This window comes from Botryllus schlosseri, chromosome 2 (assembly GCF_051294905.1).
Source record: "Botryllus schlosseri isolate E-star chromosome 2, Bs_hap1, whole genome shotgun sequence".
Lineage (NCBI taxonomy): Eukaryota > Metazoa > Chordata > Ascidiacea > Stolidobranchia > Styelidae > Botryllus > Botryllus schlosseri.
Genome location: NC_137237.1, coordinates 12,142,000 through 12,159,491, shown reverse-complemented (window position 1 = coordinate 12,159,491; position 17,492 = coordinate 12,142,000). Strand labels below are relative to the sequence as shown.

At 41.0% G+C, this 17,492-nt stretch overlaps 2 protein-coding genes and 1 non-coding gene across 4 annotated transcripts in view; all 3 read right to left on the bottom strand.

The window, feature by feature from the left end:
• Positions 1-4,026: 4,026 nt before the first annotated feature.
• LOC145433576 (solute carrier family 35 member B1-like) lies at positions 4,027-7,305 on the bottom strand. 2 transcript variants are annotated; one of them, XM_080310707.1, is made up of 8 exons: positions 6,930-7,305; positions 5,809-5,900; positions 5,615-5,745; positions 5,364-5,552; positions 5,176-5,302; positions 4,989-5,113; positions 4,566-4,701; positions 4,027-4,387 (listed from the first exon to the last, which is right to left on the bottom strand). In XM_080310707.1, the coding sequence occupies exons 1-8, from the start codon at positions 7,190-7,192 to the stop codon at positions 4,314-4,316; spliced, it is 1,137 nt and encodes a 378-aa protein (XP_080166833.1). In that variant the 5' UTR covers positions 7,193-7,305; the 3' UTR covers positions 4,027-4,313. The 2 variants fall into 2 exon arrangements, with proteins under 2 accessions (XP_080166833.1, XP_080166834.1); XM_080310708.1 differs by lacking the exon at positions 6,930-7,305 and adding an exon at positions 5,965-6,758.
• Positions 7,306-7,602: 297 nt separating this feature from the next.
• On the bottom strand, positions 7,603-7,674 carry Trnac-gca (transfer RNA cysteine (anticodon GCA)). Its single transcript has one exon. It is a non-coding gene; the product is annotated as a tRNA-Cys (tRNA).
• Positions 7,675-11,452: 3,778 nt separating this feature from the next.
• The window catches only part of LOC145433575 (centrosomal protein of 19 kDa-like), a 198,790-nt gene continuing 192,750 nt past the window's right edge, over positions 11,453-17,492 (bottom strand). Inside the window, exons 2-5 of the mRNA XM_080310706.1 lie at positions 12,481-12,649; positions 11,791-11,996; positions 11,648-11,734; positions 11,453-11,578 (exon numbers count right to left, since the gene is read on the bottom strand). Of these exons, the coding sequence (XP_080166832.1) occupies positions 11,519-11,578; positions 11,648-11,734; positions 11,791-11,996; positions 12,481-12,607 (480 nt within the window). The 5' untranslated portion in view covers positions 12,608-12,649 and the 3' untranslated portion in view covers positions 11,453-11,518. The remainder of the gene's footprint in view (positions 11,579-11,647; positions 11,735-11,790; positions 11,997-12,480; positions 12,650-17,492) is intronic.

Here is a 17,492-nt window from a genome sequence, read left to right as displayed (position 1 = left end):
ACCGCCGATCTTTTTGACACCGTACTGCAGCGGTGCAGCCGTATGTAGCCCGAAACTTCATGTATTTATGTGCTACAGCGCGAAAGGGGTTGGTCTTCAAATATCCATGTCTCATAGTCTCTCATCGGCACACCCCTACTCTACACTAAAGCATCCCAAAGGTCTCCGACGGTGTTATCCAGAGAAACGAATGTTGGATAAATCGTGAGATGAATCAAACCAATTTGTGTTATACATCTAGGTTGACACTATTTCATGACATATTAGCCTATTAGCCATAGCCTATAGTAGTAACGATTGCCTATAGTACTAGACTCAACAGTACAGGCCCAGGACCGAAACAGAACTTCGTCAGGCCCCCCAAATCGTTGGTCTTGGGCCTCCCATAGGGTGATAAACCCAACTTTTCTATAATTCCTGATTGAATCGGTCAGTATAATCGGGTATTGCACATATATGAATTGCTATCAATTTTTAATCTTCTCTCTGCTCATGCAATCCAATCTACCGGTAGAGCGGAGTGAGGTGTCTTAGAAAATGTAAGGGAAGTAAATGATAATGAAACAGCTTCGGGCAGACCCATTGGTATAATGACTTCATTACATGTTATTTCATGACCTTCTGTCTGCTATGTCAAAATATATCGAAATTGCCGAAACCTACCAAACTAAAAGACGCAGACGATTTCAAATTAGTATTGCTTAACTGGCAAATACCGCCAGTTACGGTCTTGAACAGGCCAAACCCGTGACCTTGGATATGGACAAGGTAAGCAAGTTATATATACTATTATATACATGTTATATACCAATATGGAATCGGCGTCTCGTGCACACCAAATATTCTACTGACTGCACACAGGTGTGACGCCGAGAACCGTCTTGGCACACCAAAGATATTGCGCTAAGCGTACCGGGATTCCAACCTGGGTTATATACTTGTACCTTTCGTGAATTATACTTTAAGAACCCCTGCCATAAAATCGGTATGACTCTCAACTTTGGCATGGACTACTACCTATACCAAATTACAATCAATCGTATTTCTCAAATGAATTTGAAAGATACATGTTGGATGCTAACTGTGCCGTGCTCCATGAACTGGTGCATATTATACGGTAATCTGTGGTGAATGTCGACTAAAACCATAACCAGACCATTGTCCCGGTTGGCTTTACACGCTCAGCGCGACGGACACAGTGCCCACTGTCCAGTCAGCAGTCGTCAGTCGTCACTACAGTTACTACACTATCCCTGCAATCCTGAGGCTTGTAAACGCTCGTCGGTCGTCGCTGACACCCAGTCCCTACGGCGCCGCGCAGGCCCCCCTGTGTACAAGTAGTGGATTTCGTTATTCTGAAATCCAAATCCTTTCCAAATCCAAAAGCTTTTTTCTTTGCAATGGTATATATAACATTGATTCCTAGTACTCTTGAATTACCAAGATATATTTCAGGCCTACTACATTTTCAGAATCCCAAGAGAGGACACTTTATACTTGGCGTCAAGTTTAGTGCGGCTACAGGCAAAAAGTTACAATAACCAATGATATATACATATCATTGCAACAGACATTGCTTTAAAAAACAGCAATTCAAACAGAATAGTCGTATTGCGGGAGAGGACAGTTAATTTTTATTGATGAAAGAGGACATATAGCTAGGCTTACCATATTTTGGAAATCTAAAAGGGGGACACTTTTCCTAGGCTTGCAAAACCGGAGAAGGATTCTCAAAAACCGGTGAATTTATCCCACTTTCTGATCGGTTGACTAAAAAAAAAGGTCTTCTCTCCGCTCAGAGCTCAAAAAATTACCCTTTTCCTCTCCGCATTGCTAGGTGGTTGACTAAAAAAAAAAAAAAAAAAAAAGGTCATCTTTCCGCTCAGAGCTCAAATAACCGTTTTTCACTCCGAAATACCCGCCGGCCTTAAAAAGCGGGACGTTTGGCTGACTGGTCGGGACGCCGGGACAAGACGTCAAAAAGCGGGACTGTCCCGCCTAAAGCGGGACGTATGGTAAGCCTATACATATAGCACTCTTGATATTTGGGATGACTCGAGTCACACGTTTTGCAAGATGATTGAAGTTGATAAGTCGCCACAAACTTTTCATCGAGTGACGAATATTTGAGATACCTTCAACGGAACGTCGTGCGGCTTACAAACATACATCGAACTGCTAAACTACTAGTGACTCGGCAACTGTTTCAAATATCCGCAGAAGGGTTGGTTCCACGAGACGTAAAAGATTGTGAAATGTGAATGGCTGGATTAAAGGAAGCCTAGACATCAAGATCGAACACGGCTCCGTCGGGTATTAGGCCAGGGTGGATGTTTGGTAGGGTTACCATACGTCCACCTTTAGGATTTGTCCTACTTTTTCAGGTTTTTGAAAATGTCCTCCGAGGACGCCTAAATAAGATAGTAGATGGATTCAAGTGAAATGTGCATAAATGACGCTATAAATAGGAAATTCGTGGTTCGAACGAAAATTACCTTTTTTTAGTCAACCAACCTAAAGTGTGAAAGAAAAACTGTATTTCTGGAGTGGAGTGGGAAAGTTGACCTATTTGCCAGTCGACAAAATTTTTACATTTTTTCCGGATTTTACTCCAGAATTCCGAGTTTGAAAATTTGAAAGTGTCCTGCTTTCCCGATTTAAAAATATGGTAACCCTAACGTTTGATTAAGCGACTGCACTTCATCGTTCGACATTCACCTATCCGTTCGGTGCATTGTATGTCTTGACTGGATGAACATGATAGAACCGTTGATTGATTGAAAGTCTACTCCATCCCATCTCTTCATTTTATCGCAATTTTGTGGTGTTCTAGGACGTTGTTCCCAGAATTATTCAAATTCCCGCTTTTTAGCATCATCATTTCATACCACACCACGAGAAAGTAGTACAATGAAAGGTGACTAAAGGACTTGGGATATGCTATCCTTTCAAATAGACGCCAGTGTCCACATCGAATCCCGATTTCCAAAACCAGTTCATTGATCACGTTATTGATCGCTTTATAACAGGAAGCTGTCGAGGACTGTCGTCTCAATACCCAACAGCGGGAGCCTGTAGGCGCAGAAGCCAACACGCAGATATGGGCGATACCGAAATGGTTCATCCATTTCATGATCGACATGGCTTCGAATGTAGCAACAGCACGCTGGCGCATACTAGGCCTGATGTCTCCAACTGGCTTTGCTAAGAGACGTTAGATCAGGGCCGGCCAACCCGTGGCCCGCGAGGTAATTTCCGAAATTTCTAATATTTTCAAAAATGGATTGCACATATTGTGAACTTGTGAGACCAACCAAAAATTTGATTAGTCAGGCCGCAACACTTGAGATGTGATGACTAAATTATCAGTTCCGAAGCATTGGCAGATCCCGGAGCTATAGTCATATATTGGTAGATCTTCGTACACTACACTAAGCAGAATGATTTGCGATTGATTTATCAAAAGTAAATATTTTCTACACGCTTCGCGCAACATGTTCTCACTCGATTTCTTGCTTTTAATATTGCTGCCCTTTTGTGAAAATGAAAGAACGCCTATAATGTATCAGAATGAATCTAACTGCATATATTCGCGATTACGAGACAGAGTGTCGTTCAACATATGCGACTTTGCGTTTGCACTAGCAGAAAGACCGTCGACTATGAAACCTAGGCAAAAAAATGATTGACACATGTTGGTCGAAACTTTCGGTATCGATATGTCCAGACGCCGATACCCAGTCCTTGCAAACTGACCCCAGCGATATACAGCAGGCCCGCAATTTTAGTCAGGTGACAATATTATTGACCTGTGAACTTCGAAAAAGTTTCGCGCTGGCTAGTGGCCCGCGAAACAGTTCGCCAATCGAATGCTGCCCTTTGGGTGAAAAGGTTGGCCAGCCCTGCGTTAGATCGTCAATCAGTCACCGAACTATTATTTAAAGTGGAGTACCTTACAGTAAGGAGTAATAAGTCGTCAGATACATCATTCCATATCCGAGTGACAGTAACAAAACCTCGAGACAATTTCCTATTTTGTAACCTGCTGGCCGGCCATGAATATATTTTCTATTGCAAAACATAGTACTACCAGCGAAGAAGACAAGCTGGTCCTGCACAGCACACACCATTGCACTTGCACACCATACGCTGGATGAAAATTACTGCCATATTGAGAAACATAGCTTAGCATCCTGGGTGATGCCAATCTCTGACACTGGATAGTCCATGCGGTGTTAATGAGAAGCCGTGTCGCAAATATTTTGAACAATGCAGACACCACAACGGACAACGCGCAACAGGGTACAACATCTTCAGGACTTTGGTTCAACTTTCAGACGCTGTGGTGTTGATACCGCTTTGCCAAACTTGGCATCCAATCCCAATCCTGAAAACGAGATTTCATTCATACACATGCGTAGAGATCATCAAAGTTAATTAACCGACCCACATCTCTTAGCTCCAATATAAATTATACAGAAACTATAAGCACAGACTGGCATACTTCCAAATTACAATCACAAATATATATTATACAATACATCAAATATTGAACCTAATCTCACCTGTAAACACCAAAAATGCTCCAAGCCACTGTAACGAGGTCATAGGGTTTTGAAATATAATAACAGATCCAAGAATGGTAAAAAATTTTCTTGTAGTAGTAATAATGGAACAAGTAAGAGGTCCAAAGTACACAACCTAAAAAGGAAGGACGATATTGAAGTACGGTAAGATCTCGCTCATTTCTTAAGAGTATTTTGATAAGACGATTTTATTCACTAGTCTTTTCATGACCGGTATAACAGCATCTGAAGATCTGATATGTAGCCTATGCAACATGGTAGTCAATGAGACTTGGAAACTGCCTTCATTTATATGCATGTAGGCCTAACGGTCGAATAAATGGTATCTGATACGAACAGTTGCACTAAAGCTACGTGTTATTTTTGAAAACAGACAGCGATAATAACTATAGTAACACGTACCGTTAAAAAGATAAAGTGCTGTCCAAATGCTGATGTGAGACTAAATAAAAGAAGATGGAGGATAACTTTAGGGTGATTATAAATGAATATCGCACATTCGAGGCCTTGCCCGGTCACAATGAGAGCTGAAAAACATCGAATGATAAGTCCATTTTAACGGCATGAAAAATAACAGTATGAGACTGACCTACAAATAGAAATATCGTAGACCACAGATTAACATTATACATCATGTGATGCTGGTTCGTCGTATACTTTGATCGCATATTTTCTTGGGTAACACCAGTCAACCCATCTAGTGTTAGTGAGATGATCTGCATCAAAAGAATAGGAATGTTTATCAGCAAGGAAATACCTATAGATTTAGAGACTTACCAAAAGCAACTCTCCAAACCCGAATCCAGCTGCACCTGAGTTTGCGGCTTTGTCTCCCTTGTACATGAATGAAGCTACGCCAGTAACAATCATCAGCACACAAAGATACTTGCCAATAGGATACCGCTTTCTCGCAAGCAAAACTCCTAGTATCATCACTGGTATAGGCTTGCAGGATTTTCCAAGAACCTGAGAGAATAACATCAATATTATTGTTACGATCACCAGCAAGCAGTTGTTTAACAACAAACCTGGGTAGGATAATTTATGTACTGCAGAGCTTGATTACTTGCAACCATCGCTCCCATATAACACACCGAGCATGATGCATATATCAATGTTGGCGTTTGATCCGGTCCTGGTTTTGTCACATATTTGGAGACTATTGAAAGAGAGAATATTTGACATTTGGAAAATATCACAACATTTGACCAAATAAACATACTGAATTTGGCAAAAATTGTATTAAAAACACACTGGAAGAACACAAGTGCTTGTGGGAATGTGAATCTTTCGCCGTCATAGCTTCCTCGGTTTCTAGAAAGATAAAATAAGTATTGTACCAAGCATGCCATACAAGCCAAATATGACATCTCCATACATTTTTTCTTGAAATAATCCAAAGATGAAGTATAGAAAAAATATGCCGAAGAAGCAGTAAACAAGTTGTTGAGGACTTGATTTAGCTGCCATGCCCAATAACTAGATGGTGCGGTTAAATTGTACAGTCTACTTAATAAATTATAGATAAACATCAAGAAGAGGTAGGAATTTTTACATCAGTATCCAAGCAGATAACATCAAGTATTTGCATTAAGCAGCTTATGGTGAACTGTCTACGACTCATAAATGCAAGATAAAGTCGAACTAGCAAATTGCTTGGTCAGAGAATATTATTCATCACTCAAGAGAACAGAAAATCAATATGGATAGCTACAGGTAATTAAATATTTCAAAAATCAATGTAAGGGGTAAGCCGAACTATGAGCAGAGACATTGTTCCCGCAGTGCTGGTCATACATCTTTCATCAACCTGTTCTCTATTAGTTCTTTGCCAGCATGAGACGATTGTCATGAGACGATTCCCAGTGTGACCAAAGACCTACTTTTCTGCATGATAACGTTAATAGTGTAGTCTATTTTTATGAATTGGGTATTGTGCATCTGCATATGAATTGTCGGGCGCCTAGTTAAACAACATAGCATCAGCATTTACTTGATAACTCGAAATGGAAAACGCGCTCTTTCAATTACGCACTGCAAGCCACTTCGAAGCAATAGCCCGCTTGCGTTGCTAATAATAATCCATACGGAAATCCCACATACGTGTCCTAAACACCTTATATCGGCGCTCAATCATTGATACTGCCGGTATTATTTTCGCACACTAGGCGATTGACACGCAATGGTGCGTAATGTGCAACTACAGCCTCAAAAATGAACTACACATCGTCGTCATTGCAACGGTGACAAACGACCTAGCCAAGCCAACGTATCCCTCCATCCTATCTCACAAACATAAAATAACAGTCTGAAAACAGACATCATGTGTTTTCAGAAACTTACAAAATTTCCTGAAGAAATCCGTAAGCGAGATAAAATACGAAAATCCCCAAAGCGTAATATGCTAGCTCCAAAACGCGATTATCCTTGCAGTATTTTGTGATTGATGGAGAACAGCGACGTTCCAGCAATAATTCGATATCTGCAAAGAACTTTTCCGATGAAATCAAGTCCTCATTGTTAATGAAAGAGCCTTGTTTGAAGGATGGACTCCCTACATCGCCCATGTCGACTACTTCGAAGTCGTTCGACGACAAATATTTCATTTTGGCGAGATGTTCCCATATGCGGAGCAGCTGAGCGGTCGCAGGCTCAGATTAGCTACAAACGTTTCTTAAAACAGTGCCTAAAACAAAACATATAACCAACTGTGTAAGTATATATAAGTACAGATAAGTCTTCAACTAGAGTCGTAGAATTCTCCGAAATTAAGAGTAGCAGAACAGTAGAACACGAGTATCATCATGCCATGCGAGTATAACGACTGCTACCAGGCTGTGGCGGGCTATTACGGGTAATGTCTCGCCTCTACAAGAGATCTATCTACTAGAGAACAAATAAAAATGTCAAAGTCGCCATATAATCTATAGACTGTTGGATTGCTTTGACTAACCAGTCTAACCAGCAAACAATAGGTGTTGTTATGAAAACTAAGAAATTCGAGAGAACGAGAAAAAGGGGGCACCCGGATTTGAACCAGGGACCTCTCGATCTGCAGTCGAATGCTCTACCACTGAGCTATACCCCCGACAGTTCACGCTGTTCAAAAAGTAGATAGTATTTCGACTAGAATTTGCATCGCACAATCGCAGCTCGCAGTAAAGTCCTTATTTGTAACAATTTCGCGTATGTTGATGTCGAATTCTTACCAATGCTGGTCACATACACCAGGTAATGCCTTTACTGCGCGTATGTCTTATTTTGTTCATCCTATCTTCTTTACTTTCATTCAGTGTGCATGCCTCCTCTTTACATCGCCTAGGCCAGTGGTTCCCAACCTTTTTCATCTCGTGCCCCCCTTGGCCGAAATTTATGCCAAAATTCCCCCCTTAGGAGAAATCTCCCCGGTGATTAAAAATGGTAATTTTTACAGCGCAAACACCTGTTGACTGAGAGAATCAGACGGGCGGTACCGAGTGTTTGTTTCTAGCATGGCTGTAACAACACTTTGTAGACCTCCAAAAACAATGGTCTTGGTCCCAATCAAACAAATTCTGGGAGGCTTTACTCAAAAGGCCCCCGCACTTCCATTTGCGTTTTCGGCTTGCCATGCTGTGAAAAATCAGTATGCCTCAATTTACAGGTCTCGTGATTTTTTTCTCAAGTTTGCGTATGCATTTGGGCAATAATATTGGTACTTTCATATATAGCAGGGTTGACCAGACTCGAGTCACCATTTTCTGATGACTCGACTTGACTCGAGTCATTTTCTCAAAATACGGAAACGACTCGACTCGAGACAATCCGTGGAGTCGGAAAACATGGCGCTCGACAATGGAGACTCATCTAGCGCAACGCGGGCTGTCGCTTGAAGACGCCCACGACCGCCTACGATGGAGACGCTTAACACGAGCCCAAAACTGATTATCTCGATGTTCATTTGTTTCCTGTTTTCTTTTGCCCTTTTTCTTTTATCTAATTGAAAAGTCGATATATATATATATTGACTCGACTTGAACTCGAGTCATTGTGCATGACTCGAGACTATAAGACGGCCAAGACCGACATTTTCTTGTAATTTCCAATAATAGTAAAGTGACCACCCTATTGGAATTTCGTCTATTGTCCTGGTACTTGAAAATGCGACCAGAAACTGCTCAAAGTGAGGAAAATTAGTATATTATAAATCCAAATCATTCAATATCATCAAACAGAGTTATAAAAAGTGGCTTTCACAAGACTTCAACTGGAACCTGAGCAGTCAACACAATGACTTGGACTCGGACTCGAGTCATAATACCATTACCATGACTCGGACTCGACCCCTCTACTCGGTGACTTGGACTCGGACTTGACTCAATGGTGAATTGAAAATGACTCGACTTAACTCGAGTCAAAACTGTGAAAGTGAGATTGACTTGTGACTCGGAGCCTCGTGACTTGGTCAGCCCTGACATATAACATACACGTGATGAGATTTCCTGCTGGAGCTAATTGAAATTTAGGACACCCATTACGTTTCGGCAATATTGCACCAAGTTTAACATGTATTTTTGCGATGGGGTAGCTGTTCACTAAAAATAAAGCAAGGGTAGCGATCTCTTTGACTTGAATCGATGACGTTGGAATATTTTGTCACTGTCTGAAAATGTTGACTTGAAAATATCAGATAAATAATTTCACTAGAGGTCTTGTTCTGATAGATTCGGCACGACATTTGCTCGCTTAGGATATATTTGATCGAGAGGCAGTCGCTGGCCTACAAAATTGTCTGGCGAACTGCAGCACATCTGAACTAGTTTTAAAAAAACAGGGGGGAATTTGTATGTGAAAAAGAGATTTCAAATGGCATTTGAACATACTTTCAGCAAAAAAGCAGCTATAAGGTGCATACGTTCGGATATAACTGGTTGACTGCATGACAGTTCGGACATGAACAATTTGGGAAATCTGTTACAATTCTAAAGTGGAATTCCTCCCTAAAAATTGCAAAATTCCCCCCAAGGGGGGAATTCCTCCCCGGTTGGGAACCACTGGCCTAGGCCAAGGTGGGTGTCAGATTCCATAGACTACTCCTTGTCGCTTCGACATCTTCCTGTCTTTTCATTGTATCGCATTTTGTGGTGTATTGAACTGATAAAATTGCTAATAAACCAATGATGATGATGATGAAAGATATATCGTGCGCGTACGGCAAGGACTGGATCAGGACAAGCGCACTGGGGTATAGTCCTATCAAACCAACCTGATTTCTCATTATTTCGATCCAAGATATTATGCCACTCTAAAAATATGGTAATGTCGATCTTGTTCTAAGCAATGAACATTGTATATTCAAAATCAGCATTACGTAGCTTTCGGGTAAAACCGATTTCATTGACTTTAGAGGTGTGGCCGTTGGTACTAAGATTAGCCGACCGGATTTCTTAGAGATTCCACACTAAATAAATAACTGCCAGTTCGGTTCATAATATGGAACTCGGCTGCAACATATCCATTCTGGCGCTGGCGTGACTCATGACATGTCAATATCGTTCGATCTACGTCTATATTAACCTTGCTAACAATATAATATGTACGTCCGCTGGAACGGTTACTCACTCTATTATTATTTGACTTCACTAGACCACCAATTTGATTTCGGACAAATGCGCTTTGGAATGATGAAACGAAAATTAAGTTATAGAATCTCATCTGAACCTAAAGACTACTCCAATTCGTTTCGGCATCTTCCTATTCTTCATTGTATCGCAGTCTGATTTTTGAAATGATGAAATTTTATGAATAAACCTAGCTCAGCCGGATGCACAATACACATTTGAACGCTTGCACGACCCGTCGACGGATGGCGGTAGGCAGATACAGTGCTACTGCTAATAGACCTCATGTAAGCGGGTGACTTGAGGCCATTCGATTGTGGCCTTTGGTGAAGTCGATCTTTGCCTATAGCTAATTATGTTTGTTTTGGATTTAGCCTGCCAGTCTCACGGCAGAATCGTTTTGCTTCATAATTCTGATTAATAGCAGCGTACAAAACACATGCATCATAGATCTGTTGCACATACATTAGCCTTAAAATTGGTCGAAGTGGTTAGCATTGCTGCTGACGTAGCAGTAGCGATTCCCAGACCAGGGCATGTCAATACTACTTCAATCACACTACGGAGAGTATGAGAAGCACTGGAGAAGATTTTCAAGGCACTGCATACTTTCTGTAGCAAATTGGTTGTCTACTTTCAATATTACAGCATGTATTTTCACAATCAACATATGCAGCAAATCGAGTTTGCCTACCCTGATACAGTGCATTTTCACTGATAAAAGTGACCCAAACCTTGCCAAATACGACTTGCTACTTTACATTATAATCCAAAAGGTAACCTGATTCCAAAAGTATATAATGAAAACAGAGTGAGTCGTGATACTGGTCAAAACCTACTTCATTACTCCAAAAAAGTAGAGGTACTTTGCTACTAATACACTAACCACCTCAACAATCCCTCATATCATTTAGTACATCACTGATATGTGCCACATGATTTTGAGTGACAGGGCTACCCATCCTCGCACGATTTCTACGCCAAGTCCTCATCCGACATAATTAGACTGTACCGGCCATATTTCGGTTTACCTTTCCACCATCCATTCCTGAACTTGTTACGTGTTTCTAGACAGGATTTGATGTTTACACACATTTCTATCAATCAGAGGACCATCCTGATTAAGTTGACAGATAATAGCATACAATGCATGATTTTCTAGCAATATCAGCATGCAAATGATTGGTAGCTCGTCATCCATAATACACACATATATCCCTTTTCCTTGCTATCTTTATGTGAACTGTGAGTTGACAAAAATTCGTATATGTTATAAATTTCTCACAGTATAATGAACCCAGTAAACAGTATGGAACAAAATTATATAAAAGTTTATGCTTCATCATCAGAGTCCCAGTCGCATTTCTTATCCTCGGCATTTCCATAGTCAACCTAGATGATTAGAACACATAGATCAGGAGTTACACTTGAACGTGAACTACAAGTATGATGAGTTCTCACCCGTTTGTCATATATATATCTGGGATCGTCTGGACCTATTTTTCGGCTTTCAAAACTCTCATCCATAATCAATTTCGCCCTTTTGATCTGATGAAGAGAACTTTAAAAAATAAATATATTTTGTTTTCAACCTCTGTTCTAACCTCATCCTCGTTGAGTGTATTGAGATTTTTTTCTGGGTCCACATACAATTTTTTCTTTGCATCAGCCAGAGACTCTTCAATCGATTTGCCTTTCATGTGGCCCTGAATCATCATCAGCAACCTTTCAATTTGCGCCTGTGGTATCGAAGAAAGCAGTGTACGGTGCCTTTGTGTGGCTTTGAGATCCTCAGCTATTCTTGAAACATCTGAAAATTATCAGTAAATATTGATCAAATATAAATATCAAAACAGACTTGACAAGATGAGTCATAGATTTTACTGCCAGGATTATGAACCAAGCACCGCTTAGAACTATTTATCATTGTCTACATCATAATCCTAGTGTCACTGGATTGAATGCTACAGAGGCAGAAAAAGCTTTACTTGCAAAATGACATACCGCTACAGTTCCTTTGAGTGGAGTCCAGATGCGGTTAGCAGGGTAGGCTTACATATATTCTACTGATGATTCATGATTTCGATGGAGGTTACAAATGATTTATCAGCACCCAACTTACTCAAGGTCCTATATACTCTAATGGAATCTCGGTACATTTTGCCTGATATATCGGGTGAGCAGCGACGATTTTCCAAGTTAAAGTAGCTTAATAAAAAATAATTAGAAAATAAAACAGTCTGAGCACAAGACACCGATTCCATAAAGATAGCTTAAACTTTTAATACACTAACTTGTGTTTTCTTTCAGTTTCCGAACAGGAATTGTTCTACATCTCTTCTCGTTAGAAGAATTATCAATATATGTGACGAGTAGCAATGGTGGATTAAACTTCACACCACAATTTTTGACCGCATACATGGGTCATTAATGATTGTTAGTGGCTACAACTTGAGTATCTCTGAAAAATTGTAGAGCTTAAGATTCAAGTTGTTTTTAATGTTACAATAGAAAAAAGTCTGTAGACTGCATTTACATTATAGATATCTACGGTATAATATATTAGAAGTAGAATACAGATTTTCAATATACATGTCGGCTAATCCTACGTCCTACCTGGAGTAGAAAAAGAAAATGAATGGCATGAAAAGTATCCAATTAGGTTGAAGAAATACATAAAAGGGGCACTGCGCTCTAAAAATGATTCGGTCCCAAATTGAAGCACAGATCAAATAAAAACTTTCGCCGCAGCCATTTTTCGAGAGAGAGCCACCTTAATGGAGCTGCAATTAAATGAATTTTGGGTAAGCCCCGTTGCACCCCAGCTGCGAGTCGTAGTTTCTTAACCCGTTGCAAAATTTATAATGCAATACCTTCGCACTTGCTCGACGCAGTTGGTCAAAAAATTTATAAGGTTTAAGCTGAGTGTAGCTGTGTAAAACGTAGCTTTACACTGTAGCAAGCACTTTTTACAGATACTAGTACACCAATATTGCTATCCTATCGATATACTGCACGTAAGCCAATATATCCATAATTTGCACCCACTGTCCATATTGTGCAAGTTGTAATTATCCTCAATTTAAACGCACTTTGCTTATTCAATTTAATAATAATATGTTAACACCTGAAGATTTTTGGCTGACACGTGCTTATTGTGCAGTTGGTCGCACCAAACCTGGAGCATTAACCTCGGCCCTGTGGATATAAAGCTGTATCAGCTGTACCAGCTGTATCAGCTGTATCACTCTGTGGATATAAAGCTGTATCAGCTGTATCACCCTGTGGATATAAAGCTGTATCAGATGTATCAGCTGTATCACCCTGTGGATATAAAGCTGTATCAGCTGTATCACCCTGTCGATATAAAGCTGTATCAGCTATCAGCTGTAACACGGTGCTATCAACTGTATCACTCTACCTGTATGGAATCGGTGTCTTGTGTTCAAACAATTCTTGATTTTTTTATTATTATTTTTTTAATTACTTAAACTTTGAGAATCATCGCTGCTCCCATATTATAGACAAATCGTACCGAGATTCACCCAGGTATCACTTTGCAATTAGTATTAGGTCTATACTATGTCTGGGATGCGCGAAATACTCTAGTAGGCTGTCACACATTTAGTGAGTCAGCTCTTCTCGCCTCCACGCGCGAAGAAAGAAAAATTTCTATATTTCATGATTGAGTCGGTCAATATATGATCGGGCATTGCATATAGATTGCTATCAATTTTTTTAACGTCTCCCTGCTCACGTAATCTAATGTGAGTGAGTTGTGTTTGAAAAGGTAGGACCCCACGAGTGTTAATTAATTAAACATCTCCGGGTGTGTATATACCCGTTGGCAGGAACAAAACAGCACTTCGTCAGGCTCCCCCAAAAACCTTGAATCTTGGGCTCCTATAGGGTGATAAACCGTCCCCCATCACCTTGTTCGCTTTTGCCACGAAATTATTGTTGTACTGTTTAGTGAGCCAGGGTTGAGCACAAAAATTTTCAACAATTCATGATAAAATCGGCCTATAAGATCGGGATACAGCTGTGATACAGCTGATACAGCTTCATATCCACAGGGTGATACGGCAGCTTTTATATCCACAGGGTGATACAGCTGATACAGCTTTATATCCACAGGATGATACAGCTGATACAGCTGATACAGCTTTATATCCACAGGGTGATACAGCTGATACAGCTGATACAGCTGGTACAGCTGATACAGCTTTATATCCACAGGGCCATTAACCTCTACTGCGTTACTCAAGTCGACGTCAACCCGATCGCTGATTGAACATAAATAAACGAACTGACTCCACTAGTTCTATAAACTCTAAATTCAATTTGAACCCTGCGCATAATCATCCAAGCGTGGGGTTGAAGCATATCAAAGATCATAGATGATTGCCGACTGATGTGTTCACTTTTCGAACTGTTTTCAGCTCAATATTTTTGTGAACATTGCTGTTTCGGTAACCGTAATGCGTGATTTAGTATAAATAGAGTCTAGTGAGCTATATATTCATCAAACTGAAAAATATTCAGCCAAAACGTGTCGAACAGTTTCCCGTCAGCCGCCCGCCAGTCCGCCCAGTCGACGAGCATCAGTGGCAGTGTCAATTTATTAATATTTTCATCAGTTCAAAACAACACAAATACTGCGATACAACGAAAAGATAGGAAGGTGCCGAAACGACTTGGAGTAGTCTTTGAGATCAGACACCCACCTTGGCCTAGGCGAAGTAGAGAAGAGGCATGCACATTGCAAACTGAATGAAAAGTAAAGCAGATAATATAGAAGGCAAGCGACGAAATGAGGTGTATGTTGCAGAAGGCGAGATCGATATGCCAGGCCGTGGTTCGGTGAGCCATTTAGAAGAGATAGCTTGTATTTCGACTTCGACTATATTGCGGGTAGAGCCGAATGATCGAGGTGTCTTTGAAACTGTACTGTACACTGTACAGTGTACAGCCCGTAAATAATAATTGAACATCTTCGGGCGGGCGGACCCGTTGGTATAACTTCGTTACATGATGTTATTTCGTGACCTCCTGTCTGCTATATCAAAAAATGTAGAATCGCCCAAACGTACTAGACTGAAAGATCACACGATTTCGGATTGGTATTTATTCACTGGCATATAATTATTTCCCTGCGGGATGGTATTTGTCTTGTGAGGTTCAGATTGCCAAGACAGGAACATTCGGCGCCAGTCATTTAGGCGCCTATAGGGACAAATAAATAGGCTTACCATACGTCCTCTTTTAAGAGGATTTGTCCTCTTTTTTGACTTTTTTGAAAGTGTCCTCGGAGGACGCCCTTTTGTCCTCTTTTTTGAGATTTTGTCCTCTTTTTTGAAAATTTAGGTCAGATTTAGATCAAATTGCGAGCGATATGCCGCAAATTAGCCGAGAAGTGACGCTCCGGCGGGTATTTCGGAGGGAAAAGCGGTGATTTTAGCTCTAAACGAAAAGAAGACCTTTTTTTTTAGTCATCCACCTGGCAATGTGGACAGAAAAACGTTATTTTGAGCTGTGAGCAAAAGTGATGACCTTTTTTTTTTTTTTTTTTAGTCAACCGATCACGAAGTGGGAAAAATTTACCGGTTTTTCAGAATTCTTCTCCAGTTTTGCATGTCTGAAATTTCTGAAAAAGTGTCCTCTTTTTACATTTCCAAAATATGGTAAGCCTACAAATAAACCTATATGTATTTCGTATAACGAAGTTTTCGGTCAGCATAAGGGCAGTCCTTTCCGGCCAAGGTTTTCTCGCTGCCGATCGTTCTGGTACACTTCTTGGAGTCGCATGTTACATGGCCTAAAACTTTATATGTCTTGGTGCGTCGTGCCGCGGTAATGGCCAAAACGCTGATATGGCCATTTCTATAAATCTTGCGTATTTTTCTTGGGGGAAGAGTACCCCATAATCAAGACAACTGGCGAGTAGAAATCGGGCATAAATTTTCGAAGTTGCATAAATTTTCGAATTCTTAAAAATTCATGCTAATTCACGAAATAATTTTGGGTCCCTTTCGAACTATAGCCCCGCCCCAATTGGGGGTTCGGGGTACGGCTGTTACGGCCCTGGCTGTTCCGCAATTGGGGTCCGGCATACTTAGAGCAATGCGTTTTCTTGTATTCCGCCCTGATCATATGGTAGTTGTTCTTCGTTGGCGCGCGTGTGTCGTACTTGTGCACCATTGACTCCGAGAGAGAGAGAGAGAGAGAGAGAGAGAGATATGATATTCTTTCTCGCCTGCACCATCGAGATGCTTTGGCGACGGAGTTGCGATACGGCCCCATGAGGTCATCTAGTCTGCGCCCCCGTTTTTTTTCTCCTCCATGCTATCCGTGATTGCTGAGCGCCTAGCAGGATAGCTGCGGATACCATTTTTCGAGTCTTTGGTATGACCCGGCCGGGGATCGAACCCACGACCTACCGCTCGAGAAGCCGGACGCATAACCATTACACTATCTCGCTCGGTCCGAGGTGAAGTAGTCGTTGAAATTTGAGGAACAGTGACCGCAATGGAACTGATACATAAACTTTGCAGTTTCCAGTTTCCTCATATCTTCTATGTTTAGAACACCAAATCTTTTGAGTAGCGATTTATCAGTTGCACAACCAGGCCCCCGTGAACTTTGCCAATGATGAGGATGATCCGATGTTGTTGTTTTTCCAGAGGGTCAATCGTATTCTTGCAAGCAGCACCCCAGTAAAGAATTCCGTATTGTAACTTTGATAGGAATAGAGTGTTGAAAAGTAGCCTATTAACAAAACCCTAACTGACATAGTGTAACTAAGGCGGCGGAGCAGACCACATGCCGCCCATAGTTGTGGTTTGGGCATGTCCATTGTCCACATTCAAGTCGAAATACAAGCAATTTCTACTAAATGAATAGGCTACTAGTACGCCCTCAAGATTACCGGACCACGACCTGACCTATCGATCTCGTCTTCAGGGACATGCCACGTCATTACTTGTCGCTTGCTTTTTTGCTATCTTCTTATACTTCTCATTCAGTGTGCAGTGTATGCCTCCTCTTTAGCCTACATCGCCTAGGCCAAGGTGGGTGGCTGATTCCACAGACTACTTCAAGTCGTTTCGACACCTTCCTTTCTTGTAATTGTATCGCAATTTTTGTGGTGTATTGAACTGATAAAAATTGTCAATAGACCGAACTGAACTGAGCCCCTGTTCTAACGACACATGTACCGAGCGCAGAAACGACGGTACCATCACCTTCACCTGCTTGAGAAACGACACAATGCGATGTAAGAAACAGACAGGAGGATGCCGGAACA

Coding starts and splice junctions, on each gene's coding strand:
- LOC145433576 (XM_080310707.1), bottom strand. CDS start 7,192: ATGAAATATTTGTCGTCGAACGACTTCGAAGTAGTCGACATGGGCGAT. Junction 4,702..4,988: donor AGCACTTTATCTTTTTAACG/GTACGTGTTACT, acceptor CTTCCTTTTTAG/GTTGTGTACTTTGGACCTCT. Junction 4,388..4,565: donor AGCATTTTTGGTGTTTACAG/GTGAGATTAGGT, acceptor TCTCGTTTTCAG/GATTGGGATTGGATGCCAAG.